Consider the following 22,555-nt stretch of genomic DNA (forward strand, 5'->3'; position numbering starts at 1 on the left):
AACCAGTTTCTTTAGGTATCCTTAACTGCTACACACATTCTTCATTTAATAGGAGTTTTGAAGTGGACCCTTTTGACTTTTGACTCTTGGAGTTTTTGATTTTCAATACTTTTCACAAAGGAAACACATAGGTGTTGTATAAACCTATTCATGATTTTGATATATCTACAATAACATTTAAGTCAATCAAACATCGGAAAAACAGAATTCAAGAAAATTTTCAAATAAAATACAAAAACATTCTATACAACCTACAGTGTTTAAAAGAAATCTGTCAGTAGGATAAATCCACACAAACCATATATTTGGCATTTTGAAAACATTACCAAAAGACTTTAAATTATGCCATGACTGCAATTGTTATGACCTCAAAATTCATGGAAATGATAAGGGTGCTCGTGGTGCGAGGGCAGGCGATGTGAAACGCCTTTTGGCACAACATGAATAATGATGAATTTCAACCATGGGTACAATCATAAATAGGAAACTCTATTTTATAAAGTACTAAATAAATGTAATACTTAATAAAATACATATTTATATTTTTATCATTATTAATTCTCAGGTGTTTCATTTCTCTCTACATCCACACATCTCTACTCAGGTATAACCACTTTTCCCGAACTCCACACCCATCTAGTGAGTGCAGTAGTTTTCATATATTATTGTTGTTTTATATTTTAATATATCATACATTTCTGATTGCAGCGATACCAAATATGTTTTGTTGTATTTTTTTTTGTTTTATTTTTAAAGGGGGAAAAGGGGGGTGATTTGAACTTTTTTTTTTCCGTATATTTTTACATTTTTTTTTTACTTTTCATTGTTTTTAGTAATCCCCTTAGGGATCTTGAAGCTGCAATCTTCTGATTACTCTGCTGTACAGAGTGGTGCTTCAGAATCAGCAAAAGTAATGAGTTCCTATGAATGCTGGCTCACAGCCAGTGTTCACAGGAAGTTTTGCATGACATACACAGAATTCATCATCTTACCCCTGGCTGTCATGACAACCCATCAGCGTCCCATGATCATGTCACAGGACCGCTGATGGGAGCGGTGAATGGCATGCTCCTCGTCGGCGTATGTTTAATCCCGCTGTCAGAGGTTGACAGCAAGATTTAACTAGTTAAAAGCAGTTGGCAGATCTACAATCAGATTAGATCAGCTGAGATGTGCAGGGAAAGCTGCGGGCTCAGCATGCAAGTGACTCGCCCACCCCAGGGATTTGGGACACCCGGTGCTGGGCCGGACTGGTCCGGGAGGTAGTCAGTGGTGGTGGGGCCCGACTCCGTGACCCTGGCGGGGTCAACTAATATGGCAGTGGTGGGGATGGTAATCAATAATAGAGTTTGTAGGTTATTTGTGACGCCACCTGTGGAATGCGGCTATGGAGTCTCCGCTGCTGGATGGGACCTCCGGGTCTGATGGACTAGCAGCTGGGATGGTTCTGCTCCCCACAGGTGGAGCGGTACCCCGGGGCAACCGTTGGTGCTTGGAAAGGGTGCAGGGCTAATCAGGACAGTGAAAAGAACCGACACAAACAACAGTCTCTTTACCTTCTTTTCTTTTTACTGTGCAACAATTCAGTCCTGGGAGACCGTCACAGGTGGTGAAAGGGGATCCGGCCGGCCTGGAAGTAACTGGGGTGATCTCCTTGGCCAGTCGAGTATTGAGGCCTACTCCCTGTTCTCCCTTTTGCTTCTGCAGGACCCTGCACTTTGGGTTTAGCAATGGCCCTCTTGCTGCTGGGACCGGTGGTTCGTCCCTTTCACCTAGTGTAGGCTGCGCAGGCCCTCTCTGATGCATCCCTGCTGGGGTCCACACCAGGCCCTGGTAATGCAGCTGTACCTTCGGATTGTTCTGGGGGCCAGGAGACCTACAGTCCTCCTGCCCTTCAGATTCGGCTACAAGGTAAGGGTTTTACACCCTGGCAATCACAGACTCCGATGTCTAAGTTTCAGAATATTCCTCTGAGGCGAACAGGTTCTGACAGTTCTCCCCTAGGATCTTCTCTTTGCCTCTCTACGGCTCCTGTTTTTCTGGGTTGAGCTAGCCTAGCTCCAAACCCCAGCTCACAAGACCGCACTACTCACTGCTTAGCTCCTCTCTCCTTGAACTTCCCTAACAGACTAACTAACTCCTCCCCCAGGTCAGGCTTAAGGAAGTGCTCCCTGGAACTCCAGGTTTAGAGCTCCCTCTGCTGGCCTGAGAGAGGAACGGTGTTGGATGTTGGTACTTACTGGCCAATAGACTTCCCAATTACCTCCAGGCTCAGCATTAACCCTTTGGAGAGGCAATGCTGTTGTGAGAACCAGATCCTGGAGCGCCACACAAGCTCACATCAAAAGGAGGGACACAACCTTGGACGTACCAGTATGTCAAAGGTTGTGAAGGGGTTAAGGTTCTTAACCTAATTTTGCTAATAAAATTATATAATTTACGTTAGTGTGCAGACGATATAAAACTTTTGATTATCCAAATATATTTTCTGCCCTTATGGTTGTGAAAGGTGTAACATAACTGAATCTAATTTTTTTTTTCATCTCTTTGGATTTGTTATGTCAATGAGTAAAGAAATAGTGGATTGAAAATGTACTTGCAACTGAGGAAAGCAAAAACTAATCTGTGCCACTAATGTATTTGGAAAGTTACCAGTGGTTTTTATTTTCTGCCTCTGTGACAAAAAACATTTTGCGAGAAGTCTTTTTTTTGGCTAAGCTTCTTATAATTAGGAAGTTCCAGAAATGTATCCTGTTTGGGGTGGCTTAAATGGTCTATTCCATGATTTTATAAAAATCTTTCTGAGGGTACAAAATAGTATAGAGTAAAGAAATAAGCATTGCTTATCCCTTGAATCTCTCAGAAGTCATTGTCTTAGCCACCCAATATGAAAGTGAATATGTCTCATCTTCCAGTCATCAGTCCACTGCAGTCAATTACTGGTCTCAACAGTGAAGTCTCAAGTATGTACATGTGACTTCTGAGATCAGTGATTGGCTACACTGGTCAGGTGACTGATGTATGGGACGTCTTCACCTCTGATAGCAGAAGAGACCACCAGAGCTCCAGAGAAATTAATAGGTCAGTGTCAGTAATGCTTATTTCTACATTTTTTTTGTAATGGGGCATTTTTTAGTAAATAAAAAACTTCACTTAGTTTAGCTAGTAAGATTGTGATGGATTTTGTAAAACTAGCAATATATGAAATCCATTGTATCTATTCTTTACTGCTTCCAGGTGTATGGCAATGTTGTGTCACAAAGGTACAGTTCAATATCTTACAAATGGTATTTATCAGTTCGAAATGATACCTACCAAAAAGACCACCCATAATCCCAAGAATGAGGCCTCCAGTCTTCAGGCCCTAAACTCACTGTAACCTGAAGGACTTGAGTGTACATCATGTGAGCCACCATACCAAGAAGACCTTTAAGTGAGAAAAATAAACAAATATTATACACTATCTGCAGAGAAATAACTATGATCATTAGGCAAAATTGTTCTTCAATTCACAAAAAAAGAATAAAAAAAAAATAAAAATTTATATTTTTTTTTTTAATTTATTTTTTTTAAGTAATAACCTTAAATAAAAGCATATTAGGAACATATTTACTATGAAAAGTGATGGACAAATAGAACATGTTTAAAGCAGAACAGAGAACAGGAAATGTGAGGTTCGATAGCTCTCATTTCATCTATACAACAGCTGCAGTGGATCCTAGTCCAACAAGGTGTAAGCTGTCCTGTGAAATGGAGTTGTTCCAGTAAAGACCCCTGTTAATTAAATGTTCCATTTTTTTTTGTGAGAATAACATCTGAATTGAATGAGCTCCTCTTTTGTAGGTTTTCAGAATGCTCATGATTATGCCTGTGATGAAGGCCATGATTAACTTGTTCTTGTTTTTCATCGTATTCCCACCTGCTGGACCTCCAGTGCCAGTACTGCCTATAATAACCAATGAGATATTTTAGTTTTTGCAACCTGATTTAGCAAATAGGATGCTACTATCAAGACTGCAATTTATTGTGTGCGTAGTTTTTATGTAAGAGGAGCAAGACGTGATATCTTTGGTAGTAAAAAAAAAAAGAGTCCTCAATGGTTCTTCAACTCAATAATCAGCGATGTCCTACATTATATTTACTTTGAATTAACAAATAGCTATTCCTTGAAGGGGTTGTCAAATGCAGAAAATAATAATAATATATATATTTTTTAAGAGTATGCACTTTTAGTCAGCTGACCGCTGCAGTCAATCCCAGGCTGCAGTGGTTATGTCACTTCTGAATGGAACAGGTAGAGTTTTCCACAGTCGGTGCAGACCTCAGGATCACTAAGTCTTCAACGGCACTAGAAGAGGAGTATACAGTTGTTTTTATTTATTTTACAGTCATCCATTCCTTTCTTCTAAATTGGGCAACACCCTTTAGTTTAATGATATATAATCATACTCCATACAAGCTGGAAAAATGTAATAAACCATACAGCATGGAAGGAGGATGGGTGGGCAGATTTTCCATTCACTTTGCTTTCTAATCTGTTATAAGAATACATTCTTTTTGTGACAACTACCTTCTCGTCACGAAAGCCTTTTAAAGTAAAGCAGCGCCTACAGGTCAAGTCCAAGAAATCCAAAAAGAACTGTGACATGGAGTAACAAAAGAGTTGCATGGTTTGGTAGATGCCAGATATTTAAAATCAACTTCATGTTTAAAATTCCTCACTGAAACTTCAACAGTAAAGGCCGCTTTACATGCAACGACGTATCTAATGATATATCACCGGGGTCACGGTTTCCATGACGCACATCCGGCATCGTTAGCAACATCGTTGCGTGTGACACCAACGAGCGTCCGTTAACGATGGAAAATACTAACCAAATTGCCCATCGTTGACACGTCATTCATTTTCAAAAATCGTTGGTTGTTGAGGACGCAGGTTGTTCGTTGTTCCTGCGGCAGCACACATCGCTACTTGTGACACCGCAGGAACGAGGAACAACACCTTACCTGCGGCCGCCGGCAATGAGGAAGGAAGGAGGTGGGCGGGATATTCCGCCCGCTCACCTCCGCCCTTCCGCTTCTATTGGGCGGCCGCTTGGTGACGCCGCTGTGACGCCGAATGAACCTCCCCCTTAGAAAGGAGGCGGTTCCCCGGCCACAGCAACATCACTAGGCAGGTAAGTCCGTGTGATGGGTTCTAACGATGTTGTGCGCCATGGGCAGCGATTTGCCCGTGATACACAGCCGACGGGTGCAGGTGCTTTCACCAGCGACATCGCTAGCGATGTCGCTGCGTGTAAAGCCCCCTTTAGAAGGAAAAGTGTAATTAGGAAAATCATAGGATTGATAAATATGTTAATAATAAGGAAATAATGAAGAAAATGGCAACTAAATTTTCAAAACACAAGTCTATATATTCAGTAGGGTGCCATGCACAGAAATACACTTACTGCATTGGCAGGCTATTAATGAGGATATCAATAGTTTTCTGAGATTTTGTCGACCAACCTAATTACACTTAAGTGCCAAATCATCAATGACCACTGCTGGCTGCTCCCTTTGCAATTTCCAAACAATGATATCCAACATGCATTTGATGGAAGATAAAACTGTGGCAGCACAATTAGGAAACACAGTCTGCTCAAAGTAGTAACAGCAACAGTGGCCTGGTATTGTCATGGTGAAAAATGGTTCATGGGAAACTTTAAAAACTTTGGAAAGTTTGGTTACCTCACGCCACTGACATGCCTCACCAGGGCCTGGGGGTTACTCATTACCGGGCCGCGGCTCTGTTTCTGCTCTGAGAATGTCACGGCGACAGGCCCCGGTTCCGTGACCCCGGCAGTGTCTTTTTAATAAATGGCTGATGATAATGGTTGTGGGGTAATATTTAAAGGGGAAATGTCGTGACACCACTTGTGGTATGCGACAAGATAGGTGCGGCCACTGTTGTTTGGTTCTCCCTGGGGTCAGTAGTCATGCAGCAGAGATGGAATAGCTCTCGACAGGTAGAGCTGGCCCCCAGGGCTGTTGGGAGTAGTAGTCTATAATAGCGGGGCGCAGGGTATAATCGGACGACACAGGGCTGCATCACAAGGTCTTTACTCACAGTTCAGAGTTCCAGGTTAGCACGTCCAGACAAATGCTGCCTTTGGAGTGCCGGGTCCTGCTGTAATGGGCTCCAGACGATCATGGATAGTTCGGAGACACAACCCAGTACACCCTTCTGTGTCTCTTTCCTGGTCGTCTTCCTGCGCTGATCTTTCCCACCTGTCCCACGCCTGCACACACAGAGCCCTGAGCCGGTATCCACGGGCCCTCTTGGGTGGCTTGTAACTCTATCCCTTTCACCCTATGTGGTCACTTTTTCACTGAATGTGTGTGGATTTGACTTCAGCACTTGAAGTAACCTCAGCTAGCTGAGTCGTGAAGTTCTCCACAAGTTGAGCGGCCGGTCCCCTACTGCGGCCAAGTCTCTACACTCCAGTATGTCATATGTAGAACGAGGCCACGGGAGTATGGTCGCTTCCCGTGGGCTCTAGGACGCTTTCTGTCGTGTGCCTGGGCCGAGCTGCTGCAGCTCCAGACCACAGGTCTTGACTCCTTCACTGCTCCTATTTGACTGAATAACTTTATACAGGCTGCTCCCACTAAGTAGACTCCACCCCGCAGCCTGGCCTCAGACATGTCACTAGGCCCTTACCATGGTCTGATGGGGTGTTGCTGAGTGAGAGTGTCTGTGTATGCCAGTTTGTGACCCCCTACTTACCCGGGAATGGGATACTACACCTCTGGATGAGATGCAGTACCTCTGTGGCAATTTAAGCCTCAGGGGCACCACACCACCACGCTCAAAGGCTATCATGGTGTAGAATAAGATGTCAGAGAAGGCTGGAATGGAGGTTTATCCTATTTATTGATGAGTCATGATTTTTGTCTTGGATGCAGTAATAACTGTAGATTGAAGAGGCAGACCAGTCCAACTTCTGGGATTATATTATGGGATATCATAATTTACAGTGGCCAGATCCACCTGGTCTACATTCCAGGTACACTGACAGCTTGGAATTACATTGATTTAGTTATGGAACCCATGGTATGGTCATATCTCCACAGTGTCCTAAGAGCTTTTTTTCCAACACAACAATGCCAGGTCACATGCAGCTTGTGCTACTTTGAACAGTGGCTGAGGACTAAATATGCTACTATAGCTTTCAGTGTCTTCGGACTTCTGTCGCATCTAACACATCTTGGATGTCATTGATCGGCAATTTCAAAGTGAGTTGTCATCAGGAGATTTTGCTTGTTTGTGTCCCCAGATGCATTCAACATGGCAGAACTTTCCTTAGATAACCATTACTAACCTCATTGATAACATGTGTCAGTGGACGAATGAGCATATTGCTGTGCAAATGCTTGATACTGAATAAATAGAGATGTTTTGAAAATGTTGTTTCCCTTTTTTTCATCATTTGCATATCTGTAACATATTTATCCATCCTGTGAATTCCATAGCTCCACAACTTTTTCCTTCATGATGTTGCAATTTCAAGGTTGAGGCGCGTATACTGTATCTCCAGATCAGAACCCCTTCAACTGTTTTACATCTTCAAATACCATTCAGGATTAATATTATTCATGTTTGTCCTGTGGGGTAGCATTGCAAGATGGAAGACTTTTCTTACATAGGAAAATATCAAACTTGGGCTATGTTTTGCTCGAACCTATACAAAGTCTGCCAAAAGCATGTGGGGAAAAAGTGTCATGGTTGATGAGACCAAGGTTAAACTTTTTGGCCATAATTCAAAATGTTATTGTTAGCATAAAGTCAACACTGAAGCTACAGTACCTACTCCAGTGGGAAGAGTACTTGGGTTTGTACCTCTCAATGGAAGAGAGACAAAAAACATGTATAATAATCCATATGTCTTCGACTAGTTCCAGATTTCAAGATGGCATAGAGTACCTTAAACAGTATATTGCCTCATTCCGTTCATATAATCTTAAGGCTACTTTACACACTGCGATATCGGTCCCGATATCGCTAGTGTGCGTACCCGCCCCCATCTGTTGCGCGACACGGGCATATCGCTGCCCGTGGCGCACAACATCGCCCAGAGCCGTCACACATACTTACCTGTCCGGCGACGTCGCTGTGACCGGCGAACCGCCTCCTTTCTAAGGGGGCGGTCCGTGCGGCGTCACAGCGACGTCACTGAACCGCCGCCCAATCGCAGCGGAGGGGCGGAGCTGAGCGGGACGTAACATCCCGCCCACCTCCTTCCTTCCGCATAGCGGTCGGGAGGCAGGTAGGGAGACGTTCCTCGCTCCTGCGGCGTCACACGCAGCGATGTGTGACGCCGCAGGAACGAGGAACAACCTCGTTACTGCTGAAGTAACGATAATTGGGAATGGACCCCCGTGTCGCCGATTAGCGATTTTTCACTGTTTTGCAACGATGCAAAATCGCTAATCGATGTCACACGCAACGGCATCGCTAATGCAGCCGGATGTGCGTCACGAATTCCGTGACCCCAACGACTCCGCATTAGCGATGTCGTAGCGTGTAAAGCCCGCTTTACTGAAGATGTGGTGCTGCAGAGGGGGTATTATTGGATGTATTCTGGTCATGTGAAATCTTCTGATCTCTGGAAGGGTTTCAAGAAGATTCTAAAAAATAACCTGACTGCCCTTAATTGTAACTTTGGATTTATATGTTCACTTTCCTCAATCCAATTCATCAATAAAAAAATCTATAAAATATGACATTACTGGATGGTAATCTAAGAATCTGAGGATTATCTGACCATCCTGAGGATTTTGAATCTTCTGCAAGGATTTTTTTCCATGTTATCCTTAGGCGGGCTTTGCACGTTGCGACATCGCAAGCCGATGCTGCAATGTCGCATGCAATAGTCCCCGCCCCCGTCGCAGGTACGATATCTTGTGATAGCTGGCGTAGTGAAAATTATCTCTACGCCAGCTTCACATGCACTCACCTGCCCTGTGACCGTCGCTCTGGCCGGCGACCCGCCTCCTTCCTAAGGGGGAGGGTCGTGCGGCGTCATAGCGACATCACACGGCAGGCGGCCAATAGCGGCGTAGGGGTGGAGATGAGCAGCATGTAAACATCCCACTCACCTCCTTCCTTCCGTATAGCCGCCGGCGGCAGGTAAGGAGATGTTCCTCGCTCCTGCGGCTTCACACACAGCGATGTGTGCTGCCGCAGGAACGAGGAACAACATCGTACCTGTCGCGGCACCGGCATTATGGAAATGTCGGTGAATGCAACGATGATACGATAACGACGTTTTTGCGCTCGTTCATCGTATCATCTAGCATTTACACAGTACGATGTCGAAAGTGACGCCGGATGTGCGTCACTTTCGATTTGACCCCACCGACATCGCATGTGCGATGTCGCAACGTGCAAAGCCGCCCTTAGAGTCCATCCTTTTGCCCTGAAACTGCATGCATTCACCACTCCCTACTGTTTCCACTATCCCCTCTTTGTCTTTCTTTCCTTTCTCCTCATCCTGTCTGTTTCTACTTCTGTATTTAAAAATGATGCCGAGTCTGGAATGCCCTCATACGTCATCATGCAACTGCAATTATTTTATAAGGCAAATACCACTTTTGTTGAGGTCAAACTTTTTTATCTGTGATATTTACTTCTACCTATATAACAGATATGCTAATTGCTTGCTTTAAAGAGGTTGTCTGCTACTTTTACATTGATGGCCTATCCTTGTGTCTGATCATCTGGGGTTCCAACACCAGGCACCCCTATCGATCAGCCGTTCTCTGTGCCAGAGGCAGCAGTTGGTGTTTGGAAATGCTCAGCTACCCCGTCTTCTGATAGTAGCCATGGCTGGGTACTGCACATCTGCCTCCTATTGATTTGAATGGGTGGGGGTTGTGCAGTACCAAGATGCATCCATCAGAAGACAGGGCAGCTCCGTAACTGAGCACTTCCAGCTGCCTGCTGCCACCGCAGGCACCAAGCATAGGTGATCGGCTGGGAAGTGGGGTGTTGGACAATGACTGATCAAATAATGATGACCTTTCTTAAGGACAGGCCATCAATGTTAAAGTAGTGGAAAATTCCTTTAAGTGTATCCTAGGTACACCTCTGTAAGGAAGTGAGGTGACTCAAACAACAGGAATCAACTGTAAAACATTTGTCAAGAAATAATGTCATCTAGCATTCTGAGACAGTAGAGGTAGGAACCAAAAGTCAGAAGATTGGTTAAATGGGGCTGAGGAGAAGCTAGATGCACAGGGGGATATGTGATCTACTATAATGTAGCAAGAAATTATAAAAGCCACAGTTGTCAGGGCCGGAGTTTAGTCATCGCCTGGACTCTTGACAAGTCGCATATGGAATAATACCTACACTAGCTTACAGCCATATCCTTGGTAAGTGTGGTTGGAAATGCATAACCATCATCACTAGTGGATGACCTAAGGAGTGCACAGCCTTTCTGGAAAATAATGAATTGTGGTGGCTCTCGTTCAGTGAACAGAATCTTGATCTTGAAATTGGCAGGCATGGAGGCATGGTTAAAGTATTGGATTCTCAACCATGTGAGTGGCAGGAACAGAGGCCTGGTTAAAGGGACAAAACCTCAATCGTGTGAGCGGCAGACGTGGAGCCATGGTTAAAGGAAAGTATTCTGGACTGTGTGAGTGGTAGACATACAAGCCTAGTTACAGGAACAGAACCTCGATTAAGTGAGCAGAGAGGGACATGAGCTGTCTCTTAGTGGCAGGTCAGTGATAGAAGGAACTGTCAGCATCCTACAGTACAAGACGTGCAGCCTAGCAGGAGTGCAGAGTTTGGCTCATGTTGGCAACTAAAGTAGAGAGGCCAGGAAAAGGACCTTACAAATTCAATTGGGACTCTGAAGGTTGCCGGGCCGGTGTATCCTTCATAGTATTGTTCATTGTCTAATACCATCATAGTTAGGGCGGCGTTACACGCAACGGTTTATCGTGCGATCGCATGAGCGATCGCACACGCCCCCGTCGTTTGTGCGTCACGGGCAATTCATTGCCCGTCTTGCACAAAGTCGTTAAACCCCCGTCACATGTACTTACCTCCCTAACGACATCGCTGTGGGCGGCGAACATCCTCTTCCTGAAGGGGGAGGGATGTTTGGCGTCACAGCGACGTCACACAGCGGCCGCCCAATAGAAGCGGAGGGGCAGAGATGAACATCCCATCCACCTCCTTCCCTCCTCATTGCCGGCGGGACACAGGTAATTTGTTGTTCGTCGTTCCTGGGGTGTCACACATAGCGATGTGTGCTGCCACGGGAACGATGAACAACCAGCGCGCAGAAGGAGGAACGACATTATGGAAATGAACGACGTATCAACGAGCAACGATAAGGTGAGTATTTTTGCTCGTTAACAGGTGTCACACGGTACGACATCTCTAACGATGCCGGATGTGCGTCACAAATTCCGTGACCCCGACGACATATCGCACGATATATCGTACTGTGTAACGGGCCCTTAGTAAATTGGTTTATGTCTCATATGCCAGATTGTGAATTTGGCTGGACAGTGGTTATCTGTATTAGGGAAAATTAGGGATATCGATGACTAGCTGGGTTTATTATTTTATAAGGAAGTGTCTAAGGTGCTAGGGAATGAATTAGAGACAGACAATAACTGCTAGGGCAAAGAAAGACTGCAGGAACTGTGTTGTATTTCATTATCATTATTTTATGAATTGCCATCTTATTGATATAGCACCTTGATTTTCTAAGCTGTACTGTATATAAATAATAAAAAACAATTTGTTTTACTGCACTGCTGAGTGTGCGTTCTCTGTGCCGCTGCATTCTTGCACCTGTTTTCACCCCCCTTCTGTATTTCCATCTATTCTTTATAAATAAATAGTAAAAAAAAAGGAAAGTGTTCATGGAGCATGACATTTTTGTAGTTTTATACTCTGTATACTCTGTAAATTTTTAAATCACTTTAGATAATTTCTAGACGTTCAATGCCTATCAGAACACGGGCATCCCAGGCAATGTACACTATAAATTATTTTTTCATGTCTCCTATAACTTTAAGCATACTTATGACAGTGTTTTTCATTGTGTCTTAGCCTTTTGTATGTCATAAATAAGTTTCAAAACCCTGCTATCTAATAATCAATATAACAAGAGTTGAAGGCAATTTCCAACCTGCAGATTTACTGTCTTGTTGATACCCTACAGCGATTTTACTAAATAGGTTGCTTTCCCTTTCTAACTTTATGAGCCTTGTCTTTATATGACCAGACAAAGTTGTTTATTTCCTTGGTATGAAACACAAACTTGGTTTGAGGAGGCAACTACCACTTAATGGGAACCTGTCACCAGATTTGGTGATTATAAGCTGTGGCCACTACTAGTTGGTTCTTATATACAGCTTTCTAAAATGCTGTATATAAGAGTCCAGGCCACTGTGTATAATGTAAAAAACACTTTTATTATACTCACCTAGGGGGCGGTCCAGTACGATGGGTGCCGCTGCTCTCTGGTCCGGAGCATCCTCTCTGCGGTGGTCACTATCCTCCTTCTTCTGAGGCTTGTGTACATCACGCATCCTACGTCATCCACACTGGCTAGCATTGAGGTCAGGTGCAGGTGCACTTTGATCTGAACATGGACAAAACTGAATTCATTGTCTTTCCTCCTCCTCACTCAACCCCCCACCTGACATATCCATCAATATCAATAGCTGCTCACTTTCCCCAGTGCCATGTGCTCGCTGCCTGGGAGTAATCCTAGACTCTTGATCTCTCTTTCAAGCCCCACATCCAAGCCCTCTTCACCTCCTGCCGCCTCCAACTCAAAAATATTTCCCGGACCCGTACATTCCTTTCCCAAGAAGCTGCAAAAACCCTAGTACATGCCCTTATTATCTCCCGCCTGGATTATTGCAACCTCCTGCTCTGTGGCCTCCCTTCTAACAGTCTCACACCCCTACAATCTATTCTAAACTATGCTGCCCGGCTCATCCACCTGTCCCCCTGCTACTCCCCAACCTCTCCTCTCTGCCAATACCTTCACTGGCTTCCCATTGCCCAATGACTCCAGTTCAAAACACTAACCATGACATACAAAGCCATCCACAACCTGTCTCCTCCCTACATCTCTGACCTAGTCTCCTGGTACTTACCTGCACGTAACCTTCGATCCTCACAAGACCTGCTTCTCTACTCCCCTCTCATCTCCTCTTCTCACCATCACATCCAAGATTTCTCCTGTGCCTCCCCCATACTCTGGAATGCTCTGCCTCAACACATCAGACTCTCGCCTACCTTGACAAACTTCAAAAGGAACCTGAAGACCCACCTCTTCCGACAAGTCTACAACCTGCCGTAACCCTCAGTCTGATACAGCGCCGCACAATCAACTCTACCCTAACCTACCATATCCTCAGCTATCCCTTGTAGACTGTGAGCCCTCACGGGCAGGGACCTCTATCCTCCTGTACCTGTCTATATCTTGTATTGTTTATGATTATTGTACTTGTCCCTATTATATACACCCCTTTCACATGTAAAGTGCCATGGAATTAATGGCGCTATAATAATAAATAATAATAATCTGCCCTGCTCAGGACAGATCAAAGTGCTGTAGTGCACATGCACCAGCGGTCTTTAACCTTTCCTCATGCCTGTGCATTACAGTACTTTGATCTGCCCTCAGCAAGGCAGCTCAAAGTGCACCTACGCAGGACTGCAATGTCGGCCTGTGTGGATGACGTAAGACACGTCATCTATACTGGGCTGGGTAAAAAGAGGATGGAGATCGCAGCAGAGAGGGGGCACCGGACCAGAGAGCAGCAACACCCATCAGACCGGACCACCCCTTAGGTGAGTATTCTAAAAGTGTTTTTTATGTTATACAGAGCGACCTAGACTTTTATATATAGTATTCTAGAAATCTGTATATGAGAGCTCAGTGGTGGTGACCACAGCTTACAGTGGCCAAATCTGGCGACAGGTTCCCTTTAAGCAGGTAACACAATATGGCTATAGCAAGTATCAGAACAGTGTCTCCAGATAAGGCTTGGGCATTTCAATTTTGAAAAGAACCCACATGAGAGACCATGACTGCTGTGGAGGGATGCACATGTGACGCCCTGGACTAGCCAGGTAGTCACAGGTAGACCCCCTGCACAAACACCAGCCCCTAATAAGGTTACAGCAGTCAACCTACAAACCCTTGTCACCTCTCTCAGTGTTCAATGGTCACACCAGGGAGGCGGAGCCAGGTGGTTGGCCACACCCACCGAGGAGTCCAGAGGGCCTAGGACAGGAAAACAAACAGTCAGAAGTGTGTGAGAGTCAGTTGAGTTAGTCAGTGGAGTGGAGTGGAGTTCAAGTGCAGCAGGCCTGTGGCATCAGGTCTGCAGCAACAACACTGACCGGTGCCGGGGTTGTAGCCCTGGTACCGTGGTAAGGAGGCAGATGGTGGTTGCCGCCTGCAGGAGCCGGGAAGACGGCTGGTGGAACCGTAAGGGACCAGGACAGGGTAGTGGCCCGCCGGTACCGAACCGGGGAATCAACTGGAAACTGAAGCACCAGGAAGGGTACTCAGACCCAGAATGAGGTCCAGAAGCCACTGGACCACGTCGAATTCACTGATTTAGGTCTGGACCTTAGGTCCTTTCCTGTCCCAAGACCCGAAAGATGGCAACAGCCCACCGAGGGGGATAGAAAGCCACCGCACAGGCAGAGAGATCCCACGGGCCAGCGCCTGCGGGCAAACGTGTTCCCCGACACACGTCAAGCCGGGGAGCGGACTACCATTGCTGAAGCATAGGCAATCAAGTTCTACTAAAGAGGTGCAGGAAAAAGGTGGAAACCACCAACCTGAGAAAGGGGCAAAGTGCAGCCAGCTGCGGGCACCGACCACCATCCTTTTTGGTTTACCAGAGACTCCGGTGTATCTGTCATAGTGAGTACAAAAGTGCCTTCGGGCCGCGCACAGCACCACACCATCTTACCCACACCTCACAACCACCGGGCCCTGGGACCATCACCCCCTGCCCATGGAGGGGTCAACACAAGGCTGCATAACACCGTCCCCAGGAGCCTGGTTAACGGCAGCGGTGGTGTCCACATTCACCACAACTCGTGGGTGGCATCACAAACTTACACCTTTAAACGCCACGGCCTCGGACGTGAACCTTCCCCACCGAAATCCCTACACGTAGCGCCAACTCCCTTTCAGAGCGACGTGACCCCCGGGTCCGGGAGGAGCTCGAGCCACCCACCGACGAGCACGGAGCACCAGGGCGGTACACACATACAGCTAGGTCCAGAAATATTTGGACAACAACACAAGTTTTGGCACTTTAGCTGTTTTCAAAAACTAATTCAAGATACAGTTATAGTATATAATCAATATGATTAAAGTTCTGACTCCCGGCTTTAATTTGATGTTATTCCCCTTCTAATTCGAGTAAGGATTTAGTAATTACAGCTTTTTATTGTGTAGGTGCATGTTTTTCAATGGAGCAAAACTAATCGGACAATTATCTCACACAAGTTTTTTAATGTTCTGCATTTGCGATTCACTCATTAATGCATCATCAATTAAGCAGGGAAAGGGTCAGGAGCTGATTCCATGGGTGGTATTTGTATTTGGAAGCCGTTGGTCTGAACCCACAACTTGTGGTCAAAAGATGTTAGGAGTAGTCAAATCAACAGTTTGGTACATTCTGCAAAAGAAAAAAAAAAGAAAAAAAAAAAGAAGAGTGCACTGGTGAGTTTGAGAACTCCAAAGCCCTGGACGTCCATGGAAGATAACATTGGTAGATGATCACAGAATCCTTTCCATTGTGAAGAAAAACCCAGTGTTGAGCCACCCCCCCTAGCGTTCGAGTTCGGTTTGTCGAACGGCGGCTCCGTTTGGCGAACATTCGACGAACACCTTCGAACCCCTTTCAAAACAATGGCAGGCAAACACAAACACATAACAACACATTATACATATGCACCTACAGTTAATAAACATTGCCATTACACTTACATGTCCCCGCGATGCGTCCTGCACTCGGTCTCCCGCCGCCTTTCCTTCCGATAATTGCTGCGTCCTCTCGGTAACCAGCACTGATGATAAGACCTTCCGTGACGTCGTCATAGCATGTGACCAGTCACGTGTCTATTATCTCATTGGCTACAGACTGGTCACATGGCTAGACGTCATGCTAGGTCCTGTCAGTGCATCTCTCCGGTACGTGGTGCTCCGTGTACTGGCGAGATGCTTGGGCACATTGTCGGCTTCCCCGTTCCTGCATGTCGGCGTTCTTTACAGAGTCAGCCCACATGCAGGGACTGGCTGGCACAGCCAGTGAATTGTGGCACCGGGAATCACATGATCGGAGCACCGTTGCTATAGTAACCTGCCTGTCAGATTACTTTAGCAACGGTGGCAGCGGTGATGTCACTGCTTACAACCCGCAGCCTCTGCTCACTCACTGAGTGATTAGACTGCACGGGAGCAGCAGCGTCTTCCTCCCATGCAGTGCTGTCTGATGTAGCACAGCTGAATGGGTTGAAGGAGAAAAAAGACAGAAGACCAGGATCGTGGAGGGTTGAGAGGGAGTAATAAACATGGAGTCTCTAAGCGTGTCTGTGTATTTTTTTCTATTAAAGTATTTTTTCTCTGTGTGGTGTCTTTTTTTTAACCCTTTATTGGAGATTCTTAATGGCCGGGTCAAAGTTGCCTGACATTAAGAATCTCTGGCTTAATACTAGCTAGTAAAACAAAGCTAGTATTAACCCTTATTACCCAGCAAGCCACCCGGCTTCAGGACTGCTGGAAGAGTTGGATACAGCGCCAGATGATGGTGCTTCTATGAAAATAACATTTTCCGGGGCGGCTGAGGACTGCAATTCGCAGCAGAGGGGCCCAGAAAGATCGGGCCAACCTGTGCTGAGGATTCCAATCCCCAGCTGCCTAGTTGTACCTGGCTGGACACAAAAATTGGGCGAAGATCACGTCTTTTTTTTTTTTTTTAATTATTTCATGAAATTCGTGAAATAATTAAAAAAAACAGGCTTCCCTATATTTTTGGTTCCCAGCCGGGTACAAATAGACAGCTAGGGGTTGGGGGCAGCCCATAGCTGCCTGCTGTACCTGTACCTGTTTTGCATACAAAAATATGGCGAAGCCCACGTAATTTTGTTGGGGGGCAAAAAACTCCTGCATACAGTCCTGGATGGAGTATGCTGAGCCTTGTCATTCTGCAGCTGCTGTCTGCTCTCCTGCATACACTAGTGAATGGAGCATACTGAGCCTTGTAGTTCTGTTCCCCCTGCCTCTCCCTCCAGCATACAGTCCTGGATAGAGGATGCTGAGCCTTGTAGTTCTGCAGCTGCTGTCTGCTCTCCACCATACAGACAGACAGCGGACAACAGATGCAGAACTACAAGGCTCAGCATACTCCATCCAGGACTGTATGCAGGAGTTTTTTGCCCCCCCCAAAAAACTACGTGGGCTTCGCTATGTTTTTGTATGCTAGCCAGGTACAGCAGGCAGCTACGGGCTGCCCCAACCCCCAGCTGCCTATTTGTACCCGGCTGGGAACCAAATATATAGGAAAGCCCTTTTTTTTAATTATTTCATGAATTTCATGAAATAATTAAAAAAAAAATTATGTGGGCTTCACCCAATTTTTGTGTCCAGCCAGGTACAACTAGGCAGCTGGAGATTGGAATCCGCAGTGCAGGGTGCCTAAGCTTTCTGGGCACCCCTGCTGCGAATTGCAGTCCGCAGCCGCCCCAGAAAATGACGCTTTCATAGAAGCGCCATCTTCTGGCGCTGCATCCAACTCTTCCAGCTGCCCTGGTGACGGGTGGCTCGCTGGGTAATAATGGGGTTAGGGCTAGCTGCATATTATCAACTGGCCCTAAGCCCGAAATTCATGGTGTCACGCCAATATTAGACATGGCCACCATTAATTTCTAGTACAGATAGAAATATTTTTTTGTGTGTTGTAATTTTTATTAGAAATAAAACACAACACAATTAGTGACTCCATCTTTATTGAAATAAACCCCCCTCCGCAGTAATCCTGGGTCAAGGGTTCTGCGCCGTCCAATCAAAATCCAGTATCATCTGATCGGTTTGCTGGTAGGCAAAGCGATCAGATGATGTATCAGGTTCAAGGGCCTGAATCACATGACACAGCAGCTGATTGTATAAAAGCCGCTTATACAATTAGCTGATGCATCAGTGCAAAAAAACCCAAAAAAACTACACACTTCTGTGCAGACTCCTGTCCGACAGCAGCAGCTGATAGTTTAGCCGGCCGGGCGGTAAAAAGCCGGCCTCACCGCTCGACTTATAGTGTCAGCTGATTCCGTCAGGTGACCGCATCAGCTGATCATCACCAGGTCTGAGAGAGAGAAAAGAGAGAGAAAAGAAAGAGAAAAGAGAGAGAGAAAAAAGAAGAGAGAGAGGGAGAGAGAGAAGAGAGAGAGAAGAGGAAAGAGGAGAGAGAGAGAGAGAGAGGAGAGACAGAGAAGAGAGAGAGAGGAGAGAGAGAGACAGAGGAGAGAGAGAGAGAGAGAGAGAGAGAAGAGAGACAGAAGAGAGAGAGAGAGAGAAAGAGAGAGAGAGAGAAAGAGAAAAAGAGAGAGAGAGAAAGAGAGAGAAAGAGAGAAAAAAAAGAGTAAAAGAGAGAGAGGGAAAAAAGAGAAAAAAAGAGAGAGAGAAAAAGAGAAAGAGAGAGAGAAAAAGAGAGAGGGAGAGGGAAAGAGAGAGTAAAGAGAGGAGAGAGCAATGCAGCCTCATTCCGTGAACTGCTCCGATTTTAGAGGTGTGTCACACGGCTCACAGCTGATGTCCGGCTCCTCTCCTCAGTGCATAATTAAATTAAATTATAAATATATAATAATTTTAATTTAAAATTAAAAATAAATTAAATTCTTTACCGGGACGGCCAGGACTCGAACTTGTGAACTAACTCTCCTGAGGCAGTATCTCTATCCATTGAGCCACTGCCTCTAAAGAAAGGCATAGGAAGATTTGGAAGCAGATTGTTCAGCTGCAAGGATGGATGGATGGTGAAAGGAGGAAACACTGGCACCATTCAGCGAGCTAACCGCTCAATCTTCCTATTTCAGGTTTATACACGCATTATATGGCTTGTAAATTTTTTTGCATTCTGGCCATGGTGCTCATTGCAATGAAAGGCCAAGCCTTTCCCCCTGACCTGATGGTTGAATAAAACAGCTTTTTTACCGCATATTTGGTGAGTGCCTTCCGTCTCTTTTCAAATGGACTGAATGGATGGATGGGTGGATGGATGGATGGGCGGATGGATGGATGGGTAGATGGGCAGATGGATGGATGGATGGATGGGCGGATGGATGGGCGGATGGATGGATGGGCGGATGGATGGATGGATGGGTGGATGGATGGGCGGATGGATGGATGGATGGGCAGATGGATGGGCGGATGGATGGATGGCTGGATGGATGGATGGATGGGCGGATGGATGGATGGATGGGCAGATGGATGGGCGGATGGATGGATGGATGGATGCATGGGCGGATGGATGGGCAAACACCGGCAGTACCGCACTCATCCTCGCACACACGCAGGCACTACAACCCCCATCATCACCGCACACGCAGGCACTACAACCCCCATCATCACCGCACACGCAGGCACTACAACCCCCATCATCACCGCACATGCAGTCATTACCTCAGTGATGTCCCCGCTGACAGTGCGGCTCACTTCATTGCTCCGTGGATCTGACACAGAGCGCTCGTGTTCTACGACGCTCCTGTCAGCTTCATGTAGCAGAGCTGGATGCGTCGCGAGACCTCTGTGTATTACGTTGGACCTGGAGGGGTATTTGGGGATTTTAATAAAATGGTGAAAGAGGGTGTTTTTATGTCCTTTATTCCAAATAAAGGATTTTTCGTTGTGTGTGTTTATTTACTTTTACTTACAGATTAATCATGGAAGGTATCTCGGGGAGATGCCTGCCATGATTAACCCCATTATTACCCCAATTGCCACTGCACCAGGGCAATTCGGGATGAGTGGGGTGGAGTTCCGGGACTGTCACATCTAATGAATGGGGCAATTCTGGGCGGCTGCCTGCTGATATTGTTAGGGTGGTGGGCTCCCCATAACGTGGCGCTCCCCATCCTGACACTACCAGCCTCCAGCCATTTGGCTTTATCCTTTCTGGTATTAAAATTGGGGGGAACCGCATTTTTTTTAATTTTATTATTTATTTATTTTACTGCACGATATAGACCCGCCCACCGGCGGCTGTGATTGGTTGCAGTGAGACAGCTGTCACTCATCGTGGGGGCGTGTCTGACTGCAACCAATCATGGGTGATGGTGGGAGGGGAAGGCAGGGAATACCTGATTGAATAATGAAGTGGCAGCCATTTTCAAAAGTGGAAAAGCCGCCGGAGCTTTGTGACAGCCGTGCAGCGCCGCGCCCGTGATCGGTGAGTAGGAAAGAGAGAGGGATTGTGCTGGGGATGCAGGACGCACATAGCCTTACTGTGAAAAGCCACGCTTTTGGTGATCAACCGTTATAGAACATAACTCGAACTGCCGAACTTGAAGCAAATCGTTCGAGTTCGTCGAACGACTCAAACGTCGCCCAAAATCACTCGAATTTGAAATTGGCAAACCGTTCGACTCGAACATCGCTCAACTCTATTCACAACATCCACCCAAGTGAAGAACACTCTCCAGGAAGTTGGTGTTTTAGTATCGAAGTCAACTATAAAGAGAAGACTTCATTAGAGCAAATACAGAAGGTTCAGCACAAGGTGCAAAAGATTAATCTGCCTTGAAAATAGAAAGGCCAGATTAGACATTAACAAAAAAAAAATCTAAAGAATCCGCCCAGCTCTGGAAAAGAATTCTTTGGACAGATGAAACTAAGATCAACTTGTACCAGAATGATGGGAAGAGGAAAGTATGGAGACTGCTTGGAATGGCTCATGATCCAAAGCACACCATATCCTCTGTAACACATGGTGGAGGCGGTGTGATGACCGGGCATGCATGACTTCCAATAGCACTGGGTCACTAGTGTTTATTGATTATGTGACTAAAGACAGAAGCAGACAGATGAATTCTGAAGTGTATAGAGCCGTTACTTTCTGCTCAGATTCAAACAAATGCAGCAAATTTGATTGGATGGCGCTTCACAGTACAGTTGAACAATGACCCAAAAGATACTACAAAACCAACCAAGGAGTTTTTTTAAGGCAAAGAAGAGGAAAATTCTGCATTAGCCAAGATAGTCACAAGATCTCAACCCCATGGAGCTGCATTTCATACGCTTAAGACAAAACGTAAGGCAGAAAGACTCACAAACAAACAAAAACTGAGGTCAGCTGCGGTAAAGCAGGCAAAGCATCCCAAATGAAAAAACCCAGCGTTTAGTGATGTCATTGCCTGCAAAGCATTCTCTATAAAGTTTAAAAATGAACATTTTATTTATGATAAAGTTAATTTGTCCAATTACATTTAAGCCCCTGAAATAAGGAGGAATTGTAGAAAGTGATTGCAATTCCTAAATGTTTCACAGAATATTTTTGTTCAACCCCTTTAATTAAACCTGTGTTAGGAATGGTAGTTCAGTGCTTCCATCCAGGAGTGGATCCAGTCTGATGCTGCGCTACTCTGGTTGTAAACGCTACCATTATCCTACTAGCCACGAAAGGGTACACCATCAGCCCACCCCGGTTATCAGGAAGGGGTCTGCTCACTCGGGGGGCAGAGCTTCTGTGATGCCCTGGATCCCCAGGGGTCACAGTTCACTACACACACCACATAGACCCCCACCCCAGTAAGGTACCATCAGTCAACAAAGACCTGATTGCCTCCCTCAGAGTTAGACAGGCACACCAGGTGGGCGGAGTCAGGTGGATAGACACGCCCCCCAAGGAGTCTGCTGGCCTGAGGCAGGAGACACAAACTGAGATTGAGTTAGGAGAGAGGAGTGAGAGGAGTACAGTTCTGCACGGGGCCTGGGTTGGAGCCTAGGACCCCCGATCAGTCAGGCAGGCAGACGGTAGTGGCCGCCTGCAGGAGACCGGGAATATGACCGGTGGAACTGTAAGGGACCGGGACAGGGTAGTGGCCTGCCGGAACCGAACCGAGGAGCCAACTGGATACCGGAGCACCAGGCAGGGTACTCAGACCCCGAACTAGGCTATAAGCCACCACCATAGTCAAATCAACTGATTGTGGTCTGGACCTCAGGGGTTCATTCCCACCTAAGTCCCGATTGAAGGCAACAGCCCAACCCATCCAGATAGCGCCACCGCTAAAGGCCAGAGATCCACAGGGCCAGCGTCTGCGGGCAAACGGGCTCCACTGACACTTATACGCCGGGGAGCGGACTACCAGTGCCCAGGCACAGTAGTCAAGATACACACACAGGTGCAGGAGAAAGGCGGACATTGCCAACCTGACTGGAGAAGCTGTAGCCGGCTGCGGGCCACGTTTAGCACCCCGTTTGGTTTACCAGCACCTTCAGTGTCTTAT

The 22,555-nt window shown here is 46.1% G+C and overlaps 1 protein-coding gene across 1 annotated transcript in view; it reads right to left on the bottom strand.

Moving 5' to 3' along the window:
• GSG1L (GSG1 like) overlaps positions 1-22,555 on the bottom strand; it is a 495,401-nt gene that overhangs the window by 40,088 nt on the left and 432,758 nt on the right. The window contains exon 4 of the mRNA XM_075317877.1: positions 3,316-3,427. Within this exon, the coding sequence (XP_075173992.1) occupies positions 3,316-3,427 (112 nt within the window). The remainder of the gene's footprint in view (positions 1-3,315; positions 3,428-22,555) is intronic.

This window comes from Anomaloglossus baeobatrachus, chromosome 7 (assembly GCF_048569485.1).
Source record: "Anomaloglossus baeobatrachus isolate aAnoBae1 chromosome 7, aAnoBae1.hap1, whole genome shotgun sequence".
Lineage (NCBI taxonomy): Eukaryota > Metazoa > Chordata > Amphibia > Anura > Aromobatidae > Anomaloglossus > Anomaloglossus baeobatrachus.